The sequence below is a fragment of the Juglans regia genome, chromosome 16, assembly GCF_001411555.2.
Source record: "Juglans regia cultivar Chandler chromosome 16, Walnut 2.0, whole genome shotgun sequence".
Taxonomy (NCBI): Eukaryota; Viridiplantae; Streptophyta; class Magnoliopsida; order Fagales; family Juglandaceae; genus Juglans; species Juglans regia.
The window spans coordinates 26,999,354-27,019,781 of NC_049916.1; the positions used below are offsets into that span (position 1 = coordinate 26,999,354).

At 35.1% G+C, this 20,428-nt stretch overlaps 3 protein-coding genes across 4 annotated transcripts; 1 reads left to right on the forward strand and 2 right to left on the reverse strand.

The window, feature by feature from the left end:
* Nucleotides 1–1,650: 1,650 nt before the first annotated feature.
* Nucleotides 1,651–3,410, forward strand: LOC108995740 (protein EXORDIUM-like 2). Its single transcript, XM_018971358.2, has one exon. The coding sequence runs from the start codon at nt 2,256–2,258 to the stop codon at nt 3,165–3,167; it is 912 nt and encodes a 303-aa protein (XP_018826903.1). The 5' UTR covers nt 1,651–2,255; the 3' UTR covers nt 3,168–3,410.
* Nucleotides 3,411–4,569: 1,159 nt separating this feature from the next.
* LOC108995676 (polyadenylate-binding protein 2-like) lies at nt 4,570–7,250 on the reverse strand. Of its 2 annotated transcripts, none has more exons than XM_018971284.2 (6): nt 7,108–7,246; nt 6,907–7,009; nt 6,545–6,615; nt 5,251–5,442; nt 5,006–5,127; nt 4,570–4,873 (listed from the first exon to the last, which is right to left on the reverse strand). In XM_018971284.2, the coding sequence occupies exons 1-6, from the start codon at nt 7,165–7,167 to the stop codon at nt 4,825–4,827; spliced, it is 597 nt and encodes a 198-aa protein (XP_018826829.2). In that variant the 5' UTR covers nt 7,168–7,246; the 3' UTR covers nt 4,570–4,824. The 2 variants fall into 2 exon arrangements, with proteins under 2 accessions (XP_018826829.2, XP_018826827.2); XM_018971282.2 differs by having other exon boundaries at nt 4,611–4,873; nt 5,006–5,130; nt 7,108–7,250.
* Nucleotides 7,251–10,267: 3,017 nt separating this feature from the next.
* On the reverse strand, nt 10,268–15,576 carry LOC108995710 (ABC transporter G family member 11-like). Its single transcript, XM_018971318.2, has 8 exons — nt 15,166–15,576; nt 13,950–14,029; nt 12,168–12,638; nt 11,991–12,077; nt 11,767–11,898; nt 11,480–11,674; nt 11,270–11,356; nt 10,268–11,117 (listed from the first exon to the last, which is right to left on the reverse strand). The coding sequence occupies exons 1-8, from the start codon at nt 15,488–15,490 to the stop codon at nt 10,518–10,520; spliced, it is 1,977 nt and encodes a 658-aa protein (XP_018826863.2). The 5' UTR covers nt 15,491–15,576; the 3' UTR covers nt 10,268–10,517.
* Between the last annotated feature and the right edge of the window lie 4,852 nt (nt 15,577–20,428).

The window sequence follows — 20,428 nt, forward strand, 5'->3', positions numbered from 1 at the left end:
CCTCTAAAAATGAGACCTTTGGCCTTGGGAGCACCCAAAAGATGGCCGGGCATCAATCTGTTCTCGCAGGCGTTTGGACGTCGTACACGGAGGTAAATTCAATTTAGTTTAATTTTAAAATAAATTTAATTTTTAAATTATTAAATATTATTTAACTTAAAACTTTTTTATATATAAAATTAATAATTTTTTTTAATTCAACATTTTTTTATATACGAGATCTATAATATTTTTTAATTTATCATAATTACATCTAAATTTATCTTAACATTTAAATATCTAAATTCATTTTAAGTGGGTCTTACAAAATTTATTATACCATCTTAATTTATTATTATTTCTAAAAAATTTAACTCATTTTAACTCAACTTAACATAAATAAATTATGAAACCGTAATCGACCAAATTATAACCTTTTTGAAAAGAAAAATGATAAGCATAAAAACAAAAATTTGAAGATAGAGAGAGAGAGAGGCCAATGTCATTTTTAATAAGGCTATTTTGTCGTGTTTTTTAGGTCACGATCCAAGTTAATTAGTCTTGTTGATTAAACCCCTCATCGACTCCATGATTCAGCTTTTTTTGTTTTGTTTTTTAATGATAGCTTTGCACCGTTCCCCTTTTTCATTGTATTGGTTTTGTTTTGGACCTTTGGTTCCGTCAATTTGTTTTCATCAATTTCTCTCTTGGGGTCCAATGCACCAAGTTGAAACCTTCGGCCGAGATTGGGCCCAGCAATCGCAGTTTTGAGTCTTGACCAGACACGCCCATTTGTCGTGCCCCTGTCCTTGTGTGCCGACGCTGTCTCTTCAGCCAGCCACGTCTTTTTAATTTCTGCCCACATTCACCGTTCTGTGTTCCACCGCTTCACAAATAAAAAGAGTAATTGTACCATACATATTTATTATAATTATTTTAAAGCTTTATAAATTATCATAAATACATTATATTTTACAAAATAATATTCTCTTTTATAAAAATACCCAAAATTTTATAAGTTATGTAAAATAATTATATAAAAAAAATTGCGTCTGGATAATACCCAAATGAAATAAATGCATGTGAATTAAAGTCGCTAAGTATTTGGTAGCTACAAAACAAAACAAAAAAGAAGCCCACTACCACCAAACTGGGTTGTTGCCATATTGTCCTTACCCTATTTACCATAATGCCCCTCTTTTAATATAATAATAATAAAATTTAAACTGAGGTAAATCTCCCAAAAGCCTGTGAGTGGGCCCCACCTAAAGCTCACAGGTCTGAGTTCCTTGAATCCAGCTTTCATGACTTGAAGAAGGCTAAAAGCCCCCCCCAGAAATCAAATAAATAAATATTGAAATAATAATAATTAAAATCAAAGTACTGTAGCACATAAATCGAAGTTCTGAGCTTAATTAAGCCTCGCTTGAGCCCATGTCAATGTCCATAAAAGTCCGTGCTGGGGCCCACATCACCCTCCCCAATTATGCACCTTTCTTCTTCTACTACTACGGTGGTGGTCACTGGTCACCTCACGGCCTGTATGGATTTCAACAATTTATACTTTCTTTGATCCAATTTAATTCTAGACTTTAGAGATAAGACAATGAGTTTTACGGTATTCATAATTATTTATATATATTATACCCGCCATGCATATACCGTATGCTAATCCTCGCTTGGTCATTGGGATTCCAATCGAACGGTAGGGATAATCCATTTAGTGGGCTGCTGATTTCATCTCTCTTAAAATTAAAGGATGAGATATGGAAAGAGAGTGTTGGAGGTGTGATTAGCAAGCAGTAGTTTTGCATGGGGATCTGCAAAAAATCTATTAAGTTGTAGGTCAAATCAGCTCAAAATATGATTGACGTCCGTCCACACACTCACAGCTCTGCCGAAACGATACCTAGCTACACGCTTTACTTACTACTTAAACTGTGGAGTGGAGCTCTGCAAATGGTATCATCATCATCTCCTTCGGTTCAAAAAAATACATACAATTCTCTCTCTCTCTGTACTACTGTAGTAGACCCACCGACTACAGAACCTTTGACAGCCTGTCAAAGCCTCCCCCTACTTTTAGCCTGCTATTTGCTTGCTTGCTTGATGCGCACACCTCCTTGAGCTGTTTCTCTCTTACGCTTCCCCACTTCCCCCTCCCAATATAAATACAACAAATCCACAATCCTCTCTTCCACTCCAACCAGCTTTCTAGCTAAAACCCAAGACTCTTTTAAGTAATAGCTCACCACTCCAACAAGCTTTGAATCACCATGTCGGTTGTTTTCTTTTTTGCCATACTTATCTCTCTGATCTGTTCCATCGACCCCGCTCTGGCTACTTCCCGGAAGCTCACTGCTCTAGTCGAGCAACAGCCGCTCCTTTTCAAATACCACAACGGTGCCCTTCTCAAGGGAAATATCACTGTTAATCTCGTATGGTATGGCGATTTCACTCCCGTCCAACGCTCCATTATAGTCGACTTCATCCAGTCCCTCACCTCGCCTCGGGCTCCGTCTCCTTCCGCGTCCTCGTGGTGGAAAACGACGGAGAAGTACAAGGGTGGTGCCTCCACCCTTGTCTTGGGAAAACAAATCCTCCACCCGGCTTATACTCTCGGAAAGTCGCTCAAAAGCTACCACTTGGTGGCTCTGGCCAACAAGGTAAACCAGTTGAACGCCATTAGCGTGATTTTGACGGCGAAGGACGTTGCCGTAGATGGGTTTTGCATGAGTCGGTGCGGCACCCACGGGTCTACTAGGCGGGCCAGTGGGAAAACTCGAACGGCGTATGTCTGGGTCGGTAACTCGGAGACTCAGTGCCCGGGCCAGTGCGCGTGGCCTTATCACCAGCCCATTTACGGCCCACAGACCCCACCGTTGGTCTCTCCCAGCGGAGACGTCGGAGTGGACGGGATGATCATTAACCTGGCCACACTTCTGGCCGGCACCGTCACGAACCCCTTCAACAACGGCTACTTCCAGGGCCCGGCCACGGCGCCATTGGAGGCTGTATCGGCATGCACGGGGTTGTTCGGATCTGGAGCTTACCCGGGTTACCCGGGTCAAGTACTGAAGGATAAGAGCAGCGGAGCGAGCTACAACGCTAATGGGGTGAACGGGAGGAAATACCTCTTGCCGGCGATGTGGGACCCAGAAGCATCCGCCTGTAGAACACTCGTGTGAGAGATGGTGATAAACGATGACGTGGCGTCACATGTGTCAGAAATGTGTTCGTATGTAGAATATCGATGTCTCGTTGGCTTGGTGTTTAGGTGGTACGTGTCATGGGGAAAGGAAGCGGATAGGGTTTCTGATATTTTTGTACACATTTTAAGATTGTCGTCTTGTGTGACGTGTAAATTCCCTTTTTTGTTTCTATATAAAAAAGTTCGTAAATTATGAAAGTGGGAAAATGTTCTCTTTTTTGAAGTTTTTAAATAGTAATATAATTGATGGCCATGGATGATGCTCCGATGCTGGGGGCCTGGGAGACGATGGGGTGGGGTCAGGCAAATGATGAGCGATATGGGTAATAAGCATACATACGGCTATGGCGTATTTGCATTAATAATGCTTTGGGTGCGTTGGTGGGGCCCAAAGCGTAGAAGCTCAATCATGCTACATGATTTCAAAATGGAAAATGAGATTAAGAAAGGAAAAGTCAGATTTCTTCAACGAAACCCAAGGAAGCCTTCAGAGTTTTGAAACCGAACGGAATAATCTTTCCTCCGCAACTATTTACTACCAAAAAATATCTCACATCTTATAAAATAAAAATTATTTGTATAACCTAAGAGTTGGGCTACTCTTCTACTTGACCGCTACTAACACTTCAGTTTTTTTTTTAATCTATTTAATTATTTTTTAAAAAATAAAACAAAATTTCCGAGCGGCGGCAGATTAGCTTTTTCTCAACCTTTGAAACCCTAATGAATTCCATTTCTATAAAAGATAAAACTTGAAAAAAAATATTATTATTTAAAAATTTAAAAAAATTAAATTAAGATCTAAAAAAATTAAAATTTTTATTATATTTTATGTAAAAATTTAAAAAAATTATAAAAACACTTTCTACTGAAATTTGTGGACCTTGTCACTCAGAATTTCACGAAAATGGCGTCGTTGGTCCTTTTCACATAACATTCTCGGCCGCCTCCGGTATGGGTAGGATTCTGAGGAGATGTTCAGCCCTGTTGCTAAGATTACCACGGTTCGTCTCCTTGTTTCTATTGCTGCAGCAAGGCATGTGCCTTGTAGTCGACCGGTGCGAGCACGCCGTAAGCGCTGTTGCACGAGTACTGTATCACGAGCGCACTACCGGTTACCACGAGCTAACCAAGCCTAACAGGTTAACCACAACCAAAATATGACAACCAAAATATGCTTGATTAAAATTTGATAGTGAGATAAAATAATTTTAAATGAGTTAAATAAAATATTATTAAAATATTATTTTTTAATATTATTATTAATTTAATATTTAAAAAAATTATAATGATGAAATGAATTGAGAGTGCTTCTATCTCCAAATGGGGCCTAAATAAAAAAAAATAACTATCAACCAAAACTTACAACGGAAGCTTCATGGAAAATCTCAGCGGTACCATATATAGAATAGGCAGCATGGTCGAGTGCAAGCATTGAAATTATATCGTTATAAATCAGCTGAACAAAATGCTCAAATCTCAAACAATTTAAACAGCAACAACTAAAAGCAGCACAACTGTCTCTCTGAAATCTTTCCAACACATTATCCATCAGATGACAAAAGGAATAAGACGTCGAACCTGTCCATTCGATCGACTAGCATCAAATCTGATTCATGCAAAAATTGAGCACCTCAAAAGTATGGGCTGTAACGCATTGGCATTCTGAATCTCGGAACCTTCCTGCATATGAAATATGCCAAAGGTTCACAGAGTGCAGTTGCTAACAATGAAATCAAGGAAAAGCAAGATTTTTCAGGGGAATCACAAGTTAATGCGTGACCAAGAAGAGCAGGCAATGTTCAAGAAGCATACCCATAACCATAAGGGGAGTATAAGTAGGGAGCAACAATGGGACTACTAGCTCGCATATAGGGGTTCGGTCGACGAGGACGGTACTGCTTCATCCCAGGCACATTGGTCCGTTTAGCAGTCACCTGCTAACATGTTCAAAAAGTTCATACGGTTGAAAAATGAAATAAAAAGGATAGAGTTAATTAATAGTGTCAATATAAAACCAAAAGAGAAAAAGGGAAAAAAACTGGAACTATTGCTTTCACCTTTAAGTGACGTCCATGTAGTTCAGAGTCATTCAACAGAAGAGCCTCTTGAACAGCCTCTGCTTCAAGGAATTCCACATAAGCATAACCCTTAGGTTGGCCAAACTTGTCAGTGCGAATGGTGACTCTGTTCACCGTCCCACATGGCTGGAAATGCTGATGTACTTCTTCAGGAGTACAGGAATAATCCACCTGCAGAACCAATTTACACATGAAAGCGTTATTTTTGGCAAAGAACAACCAAGCAAAGAGAAGAAAAAAATAAACATAAGCCTAGCAGATCTACCCATTACAGCCGAACTAGAGGATGGAAGTGAAATCAACCTGTTTCGTCTGATATTAGTACAACTGGCTATTCAACTTTCCATTACATTAGATGTAGAAATATGATCTACGGAATGTACAATTCTCGTAGCACTCTAGATTCCTAATCAGTTTCTGGTATGCATGTTCTTCGACAACTCTTCAAATAACACTGTTATTTTTTCTAAAAGAAAAATAAAAGATGCCAATGATTATATAATTAGGCCTCAAACCCACCCCATCATCAATGCCTTCACCACTTGCTAGATTCACTTTAAGAAACTTTCTCGTCTCAATTTCTAAGAAATTGATAAAGGCTGAAACATAGATGGTGGGCAGGTATAAGGATCCAATGTCAACCAAAAAAGAGTTTTTTGATGAACCTTCAGTATGATAAAGAATAGAAAAAGATAGACACTAGCATAACAAAGGAAGAAATGGCTTTTGTGTGTGTGTGCACCTGTTTGCTTCCCATTAAAAAGAACAGTTTTATGTTCCTAGAGTAAGAGGCATGGAGAGGGAAGGGGAAAGGGAGAGGAATCCACCCGGGAAACAAAACCATTGGAAACACGTGTATCAATTTTTCTTCTTCTTTTTTTCTTTTAAAAAAATTGTCTGTTAATAATAAAGTAGGTTTCAGTGTTCTTGTACCGAAGATCACACCTCCATCCAATTCTGAAAGGGTGAGGAGATGCCATTCAAGCTAGAGCTCATTTGCAAACTTTCAATAACTATTTTATCTAAAACAACCAAATAGGCCATCATTCTCAAGGGCATTTAAGCAGGAACATTAAAATTACTTCCTGTGTCAGATTTCAAAAGATTCAACTTTGGTTGCACCGAAATGTCAATATGGTATTTTATTTTCCTCTTTCACTTCATTTTCCCAATGCTAATTATATGTTCCCTTTTCAGACATTTATCAGACTACATTAATGATATCAAATTCTACAAAGCCAGACAACAATTAAATAAGAAAAAGTGGCCTCACATTGCCAACAAACACTGATCGAGAATCTGCTTCCTCCCTATTTGCCTGTGTTGCAGCTGCACTACCAGGATCTAATTGCATGCGAGACAGAGAGAGAGAGGAATAAGTGTCAATGTTGTTTAAAACAAAGCTTAATCTTCTAAATAGCAGTGCATTATGGCCCAAATCAATGTTCTCACAGAAGTTTAACTTCCAAAAAACGAATGTAATGCCAAAGAGTATTCAGGAAAGTAAAAAGGTAAACTCGTAAACATCCGAAGCCTAGAAGTTTGATTAAGAAATGAAATTTGAAAAAAAAAAAAAGAGAGAAAAATAAACGGGAATTTGAGGAATTCTACAAAAAACACAAAAGAAAAATAAACCTTGTGCGGAAGCCATCTGCGACTCGAACTTGGCCTGCATCTCTCGCAGAGCAGCCGATTCATCCTCCATCTCTTTCAAGCGCTTCTGCATGTCTTCCAGTTCCTGCAATACACAGTTAACAGTTAGGGTTTCGTTGTGTATCAACTGTCTTCACAAAGAATCCAATCAAATGAAAGGTTTTGGAAAAGGAAGAGTATTACTGTTTCGTTGTTATCGGGGGTGCCCTCTACGCCCGCCATGTCCACCTTCGCATGCTCCATCTCTCTTCCTCCTGTCTCTCTCTCTGTCTCTCTCCCCGTCTCTCTCCCGCTGCGTGTGCGTCTCAAGCACAACCAACAGTAAAAAGCGCTACTAGGCCCACTACTTGTTGGGTTTTCACTATGGTCCTTGTAATCCTATTTGTTCCAATTCCCACGTGACACGTCCGCATTAATAAAAAATAAGATTTTTTTTTAAAGAGTAATTTATTTATATTTAAATAAGATGTGATATTTTTATTATTTTAAAATATTTTTTAGTTTTTAAAAAATATTAATTTAAAATTATTGATAACATTACCTCGTCATTACAAGTAAAATGGGAATATGATTTATAGAATTTTCTGAAATATAAATAGAATAACATTGTATATTCCTATCTTTAACTTACTATAATTTTTCAATATATATTTAACAAACATTTTTTCACTAAAAATCGTTTGGGCCTTCAACAAAGAAGGATTTGGATCTTGGATTACAATACCGGTTTCGATTTGTTGCATGGGTGAAATAAAGACTTAAAACACAGTTTAGCCGCTTAAAAGTTTTGAAAGTTGGGTGGTGGGGGACTGTAAGAGCACTAGTAGACTTAGCAGTGAACTAGGCATAATTGAATTTTGGCCAAATTTTAATTAGTTTATTTAAAAAATATCTACATCAAACTAAACAAGTGTATTGTAATTTTGGTCATCATAATTTTCCCAAATTATTTTTTGACTATATTTTGCCAGAAAAACCATTTCATTGTCGCTAACATGTTCTAAACTTTTCTTTTTTTTTTTTTGGGTGGGGGGGGGAATTCTTCACTTTCTTTAGTGCTTAGTTTCTGGCTCAATTAGTTTAAGGAAAATGATGTACGCAAGAGATTTCGGGCAGGAAATGTGCACAAATGGTTTACGTGACAAAGGAAATGGTGCGTTTCGCACAAACCTCAAATCCTCTCCGAAAGCTTCCCCAAGTCTCGCACAAATCCACTTTGTGTTTTTAGTTCCATCTCCCCCAAAGTTTCTCTTTCATCCAACTCTTCTCCTCTCCGAAGATTTCCCAAGTCGATATGGCCAATTTTCTGAACATTGTCCAGTTTTCTGAAATGAACCCACCATTCTCCTCTCCAAAGATTCCCCATGGGTTTCTGAACATTGCCCAATTTTCATTGTTAAGGTTATGGTATTGAACAATAGAAAAATCATAGAAAAAATGTTGAAGAATGAGATTTAAATTTTATTTTTTGGGATTTCATGGATATAATGGATTTTTTCAGTTAATGTTATCAAGTGAGCTGATACTTCACATTTTACAGTAATAAAACTTAAGAATTACATCTCAAAAAACATACAATGTTATAAAATCGAGATTCATGAACGTCCTTCTCTCCCTTATTACAAAAATCTGCAACACATCAAACCAAATTCCATGGCTAGCTTCTGGTCAGTCCTCACCAACTTTCAGAATGTTTCACTCTCTTACTTTTGCCATTCAAAAAGTACAAAAAAAAAAAAAAAATCAAATAATTCGCATTTTATCTTAAATCATCAAGAAAAAATACTACCAATTATGCCGACGACGTGAATGAGGGAGACGAATAGGTAGGGAACGACGAAGCACTCTCAGTTCCGTTTGTGTTTTGTGCGTTTCACTCTCAGCTTCTTTCGTGTTTCAGCCTCAATTTTTATTTTTTTAATTGTAGTTGATGTGGAATAAAATATTCTTTTATGCGCAACTTCTATGCAAACTTTCCTGCTCGTAGAAGAACTATTAGTTTAAACTGATCACAATGCTAAGTTATGAATATCATTTCTAAATTTGGTGGGTTACTGATGATTTGATTAATGATCTTATCCGTTTACTTATTGTAAAAAAAAACTATTAAAAAATTATATCTGTTGGAATAATTGGAATGTTATAAAATTAATGTGTATTTTTTTAATAATAAATAAATATTTCAATTATAATTAGAATTAAAATAAATAAAAAGTCAAAATAAATATTTTAATGAAATAATGATAGATTTAGAGAGTTTGTTATTTGGTGTTGTTTAAAAGTAGCTAGCTAAATTTATAAAAATAAATTTATTAGAACGCTCCTAATGACTTTTGTAAAACCCAACTTTTTGTAAAATTTAATGGTAATAGCTTAAAATACCCCTACAATGGATTATGTATTTCCACAATATTATTGAGTTTGCTACAATATCACATCTACATTTAGTTGGACACTGTAGACAAGTGTATGAGTTTTTTATTCATTTTTTCTCTCTCTATGCTTTCTATTTTGAAAAAATTTATTTTTTATTTTAACTTCTATCATCTTCCCATCATCTCATGATATGACATTAGATGATAAATTTAGAAGTAAAATATAATAAATAATCTTTAATTATTTAATAATACATCATGAAATAATAATAAGATGATAAAAATTAAAATGATGAATTTCTTTACTCTTCTACTTCTTTCTTCCTCACGGGAAGATTATTTCGTTTCAGCCCTGGCCAATATATTTTGCGCGCCATCTTCACTTCCTCTCAAGACTGGTTCTGCTCTTCAACCCAAAAGGAGGCAACGATTACAAAGTGCCAAAAAACAACACAGCTCAAGCATCTAATTCCTGAGGTAAACTCCTAAGCTCAAGCTTCTCCCTTTTCGAGTGGTTTTCTCTTGGACAGATTTGTGGATGGTCTGATATTTAGGGAAGATTTTGGATTTTCGAGCATTTCTTTTCTTGGGTAGATGAAATCTCTTATCTTTCAATTTTTATAAATTTAAATTTTGGTTTAGTTTATAAATTTGAGTTAAATTAAATAAAACATAATTATCACATTGTATATAAAGAGAGATTATAAATATTAAAAGATATGAGGATATTATTAGTAATTAGAGAAAATATTTTAAATGAATAAAAAATATTAAAAAGTATAATATTTAAATAATATAAAAAAATAGATAAATTGATATATAACATATTATAAAAATTAATATATTCAATAAAAAAAAATGAGTTTTGATAATATATTTTAAAGATAGGATAGAGAAATAATTGAGAGTTCTCTAATCAAAATTTATCCAAACTTTAGCTAAGCCATTACCTAAGAAACACAAAAAGAAGAGCCAAATTTCCATCTTGATTCTTTGCAGTACTTTCAGCATTAATTATGTATACTTTGATAATATCAAATATCCACTCATGTACGCCTCTTCAACCATATTATTCAATTTCAACCACAGATTCATGAAGCAACTCTATTGCCAACAGTAGATTTTGCACTTTACAGAACATATAGCAAACACCTTTGATCCAGATCATGCTGATCTCCAGCAGCTTCTCTTCATGACATGAAGATCACCTTAAAATAATCAAGGCCTGACCTTTTCAGTAAGCTTGACGATGAGCAGAAACAAGAGTCGATAGAAAGCAATCATCCCCAGCAATACAGCTAGATCACCCCACTTAGAGTAACCCATTTCAGCTTGCCATGTATCTCTCAAAATCTCCTCCCCGGTGATGATGTGTTGCCCTCCATCTCTGTTAGTACTGTGAAATATTGTTCCTTCGAACTCGTTCTTGAACATTCCTTGGTATGCATACTTGTGGAAAGCCACCTCATATAATGGGTATTTCCACAAGGGTTCAGGAAGATCATTTGGCAATCTGAAGAATCCGCCAACTAAAAGCATCAGCCCTTGAATTCCTGCACCCGCAATTATACCCATCAGATAATTGGGCACAATGCTTGCCACAATCATCATCTGGCTCTCGACCAACATCATACAAGCAAATAGCGACGAAACGAAGTAGACAAAGTATTCTTGTCCGTTGCGCAGTCCAGGCAGGAAATAGGCTATAGCTCCCGGAATGACTGAAACCAGTAGCAGGTATGGCACAGCGGAGAGTGTGTTGCTAATTACAAATGCACCAGTGCTGTAATGCCCATTTAATCTTTCTTTTTCAAATATCTGGATTATGGCGGAAGAAATGTCCAGCAATTCTGGTAATTAATGTTAACACGATACGAAAGAATTTGATTTCAAAGGAAAGCATAAAACTAAATTCTCTTGTACACTTGTGATTAACAGAAAGAAAAGGGTCGAAGTTTATATATACGTACCTTCATGTCCTCCACGAAAGATGGGAATCCACCAATGGCCATGAACGTTAGGAATGAGGCTATAAAGATGATCAGCGAAACTCTTGCCTGAAACAATCCAATGCACCATGTTCAATACACACGAGTCATCATGTTAGTTTGAAAAGATGGAATCATGAACGTAATTTGCTTCTTTCAAATTTATTTCTTCTTATCCTCGTGATGTCTCACCTGAATTGAACCATAACTATGGCCAATGTTGAAAAACACTGTACCAAGGCCTATAGCCAACGCGATATAAATTGCTAGGCGCAACCAGTAGTAGCCTAGATCACGATACATGTTCACAAAAGATCTTCTTGTTAGAACATGACACTGAGTAAGGAAACTTGCATGGCTTCTCTTCGTCTCCAATTCTTTGTGGTCCTTAAAACAGCAAATCGAAAAACGTCAGTCGTCAGTTTGAAGACTAGCCTGTTGTGTGAATAACTGCTAAATATATTTACATGCATGCTCACCTGCAGTTTACATATCTCAGCTACCTGCTTTGGTACTTGTTGGAACCTGTCTGATGATTTATACGACTCTACAAGTATCTCAATCGCTTCCTCTGTGGATATTGCTGATCCAGCTAAACCTTCTTCAATGTCCTGTAATTACACAAATTCATGAGCTTTGAGAGCATTATTTATTTATTTTTTTTCCCTTGTCTTAGTACTCTGAGAAGGGACATTGAACCCACCTTTTCGAAATCCTTGTTTATGGTTTTTAGGAAGTGATCAGATGGATTTTGGAGGGTAGGGCATGGGAAACCACTTAAAGCAAAAAACTGCAAATGAATTAATCAGAAGGAAGAGTAGTGGTTAATTAGATACTTGGAACTCTAGCATGCTGCAGAAACATGGGACATATAACTTACCTGATTTGCTGCAGAAGCAGGACCAAAATACACGGCTCTACCTGAAGATAGGAGACAGAGATTGTGAAAGAGTTGAAAGACTTCAGTGCTAGGCTGATGAATGGATGCAACAATGGTTCTTTCAATCCCATCTCTTCGACCGAGGCGTGCAATTCTGCTCATGACATAAAATGATGCTGCACTGTCAAGCCCGCTGGTTGGCTCGTCCAGGAAGAGAAGCTTGGTGCGTGTTAGAATCTCTATGCAGATGCTCACTCTCCTCTTTTGCCCACCACTAATGCCTTTGACTCCCCACCCTCCAATTCTGGTGTCTGTGGCATCTTGCAATCCCATTTCTCTTATTGTCATGTCTGCTCTCTCCTTCTTCTCTGATTTTGACATTGAGTCTGGTAACTGGAGCTGAGCTGAGTAGTACACTGCTTCTCTCACCGTCAAAGTCGTCATTAAAGTATCATCTTGTGTTACATATGCCTACGTTACATAGAATTTATATATTTGGGAAATCTGTTAGAATTGGAATGGCTTATCATATGCAATAAGTTCTTATTTCACTTTGAGAAATGATAGTTACAGTCGTGAGTATACAAGCATTTTAAAAAAAGTAAATAAATACGAAACTCACATAAAAAATAATAATTTTTTAATAGTAAACTCTACTCTTTTTTAAAACGACTACATGGTAATTACGTACTCCGCAACTACATGGAACATTATTCTTTCACTTTTATTCCCTTGGACTAATGTCCAGTACTATCCATCAACTATTTGATCTAATTTTATTTTTCAAAATGATAAATTCAAAGATAGATTAATAAATTCAATTTCGATGGCTTTCAGGACAAACAACACTAGTGTTTTTGGGTCACGGCTGTTTTGAGTTGGGTGCAGTTTTCTGGATTTAAGCTAAGCTAATAAGGATTGATGGTGAAGTTCAAACTAATACAGCATTATAAGCATACAAATAAGGATGTCACGATCTACAATTGGCATTAATCGACCTAACCTAGTCCCATCCCTAGGCAGCCCAAACCTTGGTTTCCTGTTCAATGACATTGTCATTCCCATCAACGGCTCTTCATTATATACAGTCACTTTTATATATTCTTTATAAATTTTTTGTACATTCTAATGATTATATGATTGGTCAAAATAATTATTTTATATTAAAAAAATGTGATGCAACAAATCATTGTAATCGAGTGTACAATTAGTACGTAAAAATGATTATACATAAAATTTTTGAATGCTATATATAATTTTTGAGTGTGATATTTGCATAGTTTCTTTGAAAAAAAATAAAGATCACCATAAAAAATATAATTTTTTCATATAGGTCCCAAATTTTATTTTTTATTTTTTTGAAAAAAAAATATTCAACTACTGTAAATATCAAATTTTCAACATTATTTCTTTTCAATTTGTTTTATTTTAGTTTTTGATTGATTAGATATCGACTCATACGTACGGTCAAAACTTGTAATACTTATATAGCATTATTTGTTCAGATTTATATTTATAATTAAGTTGGTATAGAAAATATATCATTCACATCACTAATATTAATATTTAATCTGTAAAAATATATTAAAAATAAAATTCTATTTTTTTACACTGACTTAAGAGAAATGACTTTCATTTAAAAAAAAAAACATTTAAGTAAGAAATTAACATACTAAAAATTATAAAATTTGAAATTCAAAATTAAAAATTAAAAAAAAAAAAACTGACAAAACAAATCTTTCTCTTTTCTTATATATACGATCTACTTAATTAATTACATACCGATGTTCCATAAGCCAGGACCTGCTTACGGCCATTTATCAGAATCTCTCCCGTTTGCCTTGTGTTAGAGTCCAACCTCCCTGCAATAATATCAATTAATCCAATAATATCAATTAATACAAAGTTATAGTTTTGAAGGTAAGCTCGGTTGGATTGAGAGAGGCTTCATCACATCTTATCATTATAATTTTTATAAATTTCTACACAAAATATAATAAATAATTCAACTTTTTTAAATCTAAAAAATAATATTATAATAATATTTTATTTAATTTTAAACTTTCATCTCAATTAATCTCATCTAAAATCACTATCTAAACCTAATCTAATTAGGTCATAATGACTAAAAAAATCAAAATTTAGACATAATAAGAAATTAAAAAAAAAATAATTATAAGAACCCAAAATGAAAATTAAATTGATATATAGAGGCCGAAATACCCTCTCCTAAGATATTAATATTTTTATTATTCTTATAATATTTGATAGATAATGTCATAAATCTCAATTTTTGTTGTCATAAATCAAGACAACATGCAATTCCTCCACGAACATGTAATATTATAGATTGCATTTTATGTTATAAAGCTTTCATTAGAAGTACTCATGCATGCACTTCTACCAAAGTACATTAAAAATAAAAATTTTAATATTTAAATGTTTAGAATTTTGTTCGACCCCATTAATACGTAGGTTAAAAACAAAAAGATTACAACTACTCCAACTAACATCTTAATTTATTTACGAGACTTGCTAGATACAAGCAATTTAACGTATCAAACCGTGTATCGATATTGATATGATTTTTTTTATTGAAAAAAAAATAAAATAAGGAAAATTTTAAGAGAATAAGAATGTCTTTCATCTCACGAAAATTATTTCCGTATCAATTCTCACCGTTTCATTAAAATGATGCCTTTGATGTCAGCATCGGTGCGCGATTTGGTGTGCAAACTCGCTTATAAGAAAACTTTTCCATATTTATCCCCTATATTCTAAAATTTATAAACTCAAATATGTCTTCTTTTTTATAAATAAAAATCAGATTTATTTACACACCAAAAGAAAGAACAATTGAAAACAAAGGTACGTACGTTAATTATAACTGTAGTATTTGATGCTGAGGTAATATTATAAGAATTACTTAGCAATCACGATTTTTTTTTTTTTTTCCATTTTCTAAACATGGGCATACTATAATTAAATTATTAATTACCAGCTAAAGCATCAAGCAGTGTAGATTTGCCGCAACCAGAAGGACCCATAATGGCTAGAAGCTCCCCAGGTCGAGCATAACCTGTTAGATCCTGAAGGATTGATTTTGTGCCTCTTTTTCCATTGGAAACTGTCACGCTTAGATCCTTCCATGTCAAGAAAACTCCATCATCATCCTGCTGATCTGTCCCAAACTCCTTCATGTTAGAACCTCCTCCTTCTCTTTTGTTTGGCACTGTGGTTTTCTTGATGGTTTCCATTTCTAATGTGGTATTGATGCCATGGTCTGTGAGAGGTTGGAGAGCCGAGTGAGGAAGAGAATCCATAAGAGAGTAGAAGTGCTGCTGCTCGCTGAGGGAAAAGGCTTAATTTTATAGACTTCACGTGCTTATGCTTGCTTGAATAGGGACTGGAAGAAAATCAGAGGCGGAACAATTCTAAAAAGCTCAATAATATTTATTAAGAATTGTTATAATAACAAAAAAAAAAATTATAAAAAAAAATTTACAAATTGATATGACTTTATACGAAATAATATATAAATCTATTTTATAATAAAAAGTAATTTTACAATTTAACGTACCAAATCAAATTACGTTAGTTTATAGATTTATTTTTATAAAATCTCTTTATGATTAAAATATTTCTCATATTTATTTTTTTTAGATTTTCTTATAAGCCAAAATTCATAAAAATTAATTCTGCCTCTAAAAAATGTTTAAAGGTTTGTCCCCTTCAAACTAAATGTGCTGATTTCGAATATTCTTTTCCTAATTTTAGTCTTAGACTGAAGAAACATAACTAGAAGATGAGTAATAAAATATATACAAATACTTTATTATGCTACTGATGCGGTAGATTTTTACATCAGTGATATGTTTTAATTGAGCCTTGCTCTCTGATTTGAATTTTTTTTTATTAAAAAGAAAAATAAGAGAAAAAAAATTTTTGAGAGAAGAATAATATCTTCTTTTTCACAAAAGTTATTTTTGTTTTTAATTTATATTATTTTATTAAATAAATATTTTACATGTCAATATCAATATACAGTTTGATATTCATATTAACTCGCTTGTATGAAGACTTTTTTGCTTTAATTTGTATGTCAAGAAATTGACTAGCTTGCGAATAGATTATGTTATAGTTAAAGGCCGATACACGTGTAAAGTATGTACATCTCTTATATTAGCATACGAACAAAACCTTGTTGATCAGGTGAGGTGCATGCATGACCACCTGTTTATATTCCACTAGCTGATAAGAAATTCGAGAAATTTAAGGCCCTGCATTTCAAATATAATTCAACGCTCAAAGGACGATGACAAACATCCTCCACACACAGATCATACATCGTATTTATTTATTTTTATTTTTATTTTTGTTTTACTTTTTTAAAATTAATTGAATTATTCTACTCATCATTTATATACCGTATATTTGATAAGAAAAAAAAATAAAAAAAATTATATATGATATATAATACGTAGAAATGATAAGTATAATTTTTCACGCTGATATAAGACCGACAGTATAGACCAATACGAACAAATTTTCAGGACCTATGCATTATTCTCAGAGATTCTGACATTCAGAACCCAACAATATTATAGGCTACGCATGCTTGTTGAATTCCCATCGTGAGAACAAGCCAAAAAAAGAAAAAAATGAGCGTGACCGATTAATTAATCCATGCATTTACCATGTGCTAATTGCACCTCTCTGCCAAAAACGTCTTGTGACGGGAACGCCAGGTTCTTCATGAATTCAATTGCGCCGTATATAAAGTTGTGCTTGCTTGTCTTGAAGCGTTTTCTTTAACGTTGGACAAATGGTAGGACTAATCAGCATCGCAAGCTTACAAAATGTTTCTTCCTTTCCAAGTCGGCCAATGTCCTCGATCGATCTGCTCATCGATGCGAGATCCTATCTATCAAAGTTCTATTCACTCTTTTTTCCTATAGAACTAATATGTCTACTCATACTTTTGATGATTGTTCACGTAATGCAAGCAGCCCATGCAAACCACAATGCAATGCATCCAATTAATAAAGGAGTACACACAGCAGAGCAAAACCATAAGGACTCACGAACATCTTCTAGAATATTCACCACTACAATAAATCATCATTCGTAGCACTATAAGTGACGTGCCTTGGTCTCTAGCATTGACAATGTATGTGCCTCTGTGCACACCTGCTATTTCCATTATGTAGAATATTCCTTTATAGATTATTGAATAAAAGAGAGGCCTTACCTCATTGTAAAAAATGCGAGAAAAACATATATACAATTAGATCAGTGTTTTCAACATGGTATCAGAGCATTCTTCGGACTAATCGTCCACCATGTCCGATCCTTCAAACACCTATTCTTATTCCCTTTCCTTGCCTAGCCTCTCCCATATCATTTATGTAAAACTCAATCCTAAAAACAACCTTCTTTTGGAAGATTCAAATCGTCCCCTACCTACGAGGCCAAAAGTTATACAAATTTGTTGATGGTATTCATCCAACACGCCTGACCAAATTTGCAGATGATTCCCCTAACCCAAATTACGAACTCTGGCTACAACATGACCAACTGGTCATGTCTGCGTTAATCTCCTCTCTCTCTGAGTCTATCATTGCTCAAGTTGTAGGATGCACCTGTGCACGAGATGTGTGGCTCTAACTCGAGTATACATACGCCTCTGGTTCCAAAGCTTGTTTAATCCAAACCCAATTTCAACTTGCATCTCTTCAAAAAGGCACAGACCCAATCTCAACTTATTTTTGCAGAGCAAAGACCCTTGCCGACACCATGGTTGCAGCTAGTCATCCCTTACCTTCTACTGAATTTGTTCCTTGTTTACTTGCTAGCCTTGGCCCAGATTATGATGCCCTCATTTCCTCTATCACCACGAGAATAGATCCTATCTCCACAGACGAACTACTTGGCCATCTCCTTGCTCACAAAGCCCGTATGCAACATCATGCAGCAAATATTACATTTTTTTTCTCCTGATCAGGAAACCACTACCAACTTCTCAGCTCGGTCTTCTCCCATCCCTGCATGTGGCATGGCCGTGGTCGTCAAAATTTTAATTGTGACCATGGGGGTCGTGCTTCAAATGGTGATTCAGGTAACACCAAATCTGCTCCATCTTCTACCTTTACTGATTCTCGTCCCATTTACAAGGTCTAGTATGATGCTTATTACAGACCTTCTTCATGCCTTACGGGTTGAATTTCCCATCACTGATCTCGGCAGCTTGCATTTCTTCCTAGGCATTGAAGCAACTCATACCAGTGATTGTCTCATGCTCACCCAAAAGAAGTATATTGTTGATCTATTACATCGTACAAACATGTCTTCGACAAAGCTAGTCAAAACACCAATGTCCACAACAGAGAAATTAAGTCTTCATTCTAGAAACCTCTTCGAAGATCCATTTTGTATCAAAGTACTGTGGGATCCTTGTAGTACATTTCCTTCACACGACCAGACCTAGCTTTTGCAATGAGCAAGGTCTGTCAATATATGCATGCACCGAGAATACCACACTGGCAAACCGTTAAACGGATTTTGAGATACCTTCAACAGACTCCTCATCTCGGCCTCTTATTTTCTAAGTCACCAACTATGAACCTCACGGCATACACTGATGCCGATTGGGCAGGGTGCCCCAATGACAAAAGATTCACAAACACCTACCTCATATACTCTGGTTTGAACCTAATCTCGTGGTTGTCTAAGAAGCAACTTACAATTGCACCTTCATCAACATAAGCCAAGTTCAAGGCAGTGGCAAATGCCACTGAAGAAATCATTTCGATGCAGCATCTGTGTAGGGACCTTGGGATCAACCTTATCTTGGCACCAGTCCTTCATTGTGACAACCTAGGGGCCACCTACTTGTCATCAAATCCGGTGTTCTATGCTCGCACCAAGCATGTTGAGATAAACTTCCATTTTGTTCGGGATAGGGTCCTCAACAAGTCCTTGACAGTGTCTTTCATCTCAGGCAAGGATCAACTAGCTGATGTTCTTACCAAACTTTTGTCAGCTGCTCGGTTTCAACTTCTATGTTCAAGTCTACGTTTAAAATCATTGTTGCTTGACTTGAAGGGGTCTGTTCACGTAATGCATGCAACCTATGCAAACCACAATGCAGTGCATCCAATTAAGACGTGTCTTCGTCTGTAGTATTGGCAATGTACTTGCCTCTGTGCACAAATGCCATTTCCATTATGTAGAATATTCCTTTGTAGATTATTGTATAAAAGAGAGGCCTTGCCTCGTTGTAAAAAATGCGAGAAAAACATATATTCAATTAGAGTGTTTTCAGCAATGATCAATCATGTAGACCGAGAATAACATAAACTTTCTTAAGGATATACATCCTTATCTTTTTTACAAAAGAAATATGATAATACTATATTTACAATCCTACACTATGATTATAAAACATAAGTACCAATATAATATTAGCATTGTTCATCCAGGTTTTGGACCAATATCTGGGATTCAAACCCAGGCCGGAACCTGGATGACTCTGGATTTTTTAAATTTGAAAATCCAGATTTTGGGTTGTACACGAGTTTTTTTTTTTAAATAAAAAAAAGCTTATATGTTATTAATTCTTTTTTCAAGAAAAAAAATAGTGTTGAAAAGCATTGTTTTATCTAAAAGTTTATATTTTATTATATTTGTTTTAAGAAAAAATGTTGAAAACTAAAAATATATCAAAATTGAAAACTAAATTTATGTCAAAAAAAGCTAATGCTATAAGCCTATAAACAACTAATTAACTTTTTAACTAAATGAAAAAAAAAAAAATCCAATATTCATCATGTATAATGCATGCGACATACACAATATATGTAATCCACTATATATTACATTATTTGAACTAAGTTGTTAAGAAAATTACAAAACACATACATTGCTTTAATTAAACTCCAATACACAACAGTAAACTACCATTCACATGATACTAATTACTTCATTAGAGCATACACCACTAAGCATGGCATTTAATTAGTTTTGAAATTCTCATACTTTTCCTCTGCTATTTTCTGAACTCTCAATTTGAAACTAACAGCTCTGTTTTGAACACTTGGTCAAGGCATGGAAGAGCTGAAGCTAAATTTTCTACACCATTCTTGAACTTGAATCATTAAAAATAGAAACAATTGAAGAAATCAGAAAGAACAAGGAGTATGTGAATCATGTGAGATGTTTAAATCATAAAATCCACCTGCAAATGGCCAGCCTCCAAAACC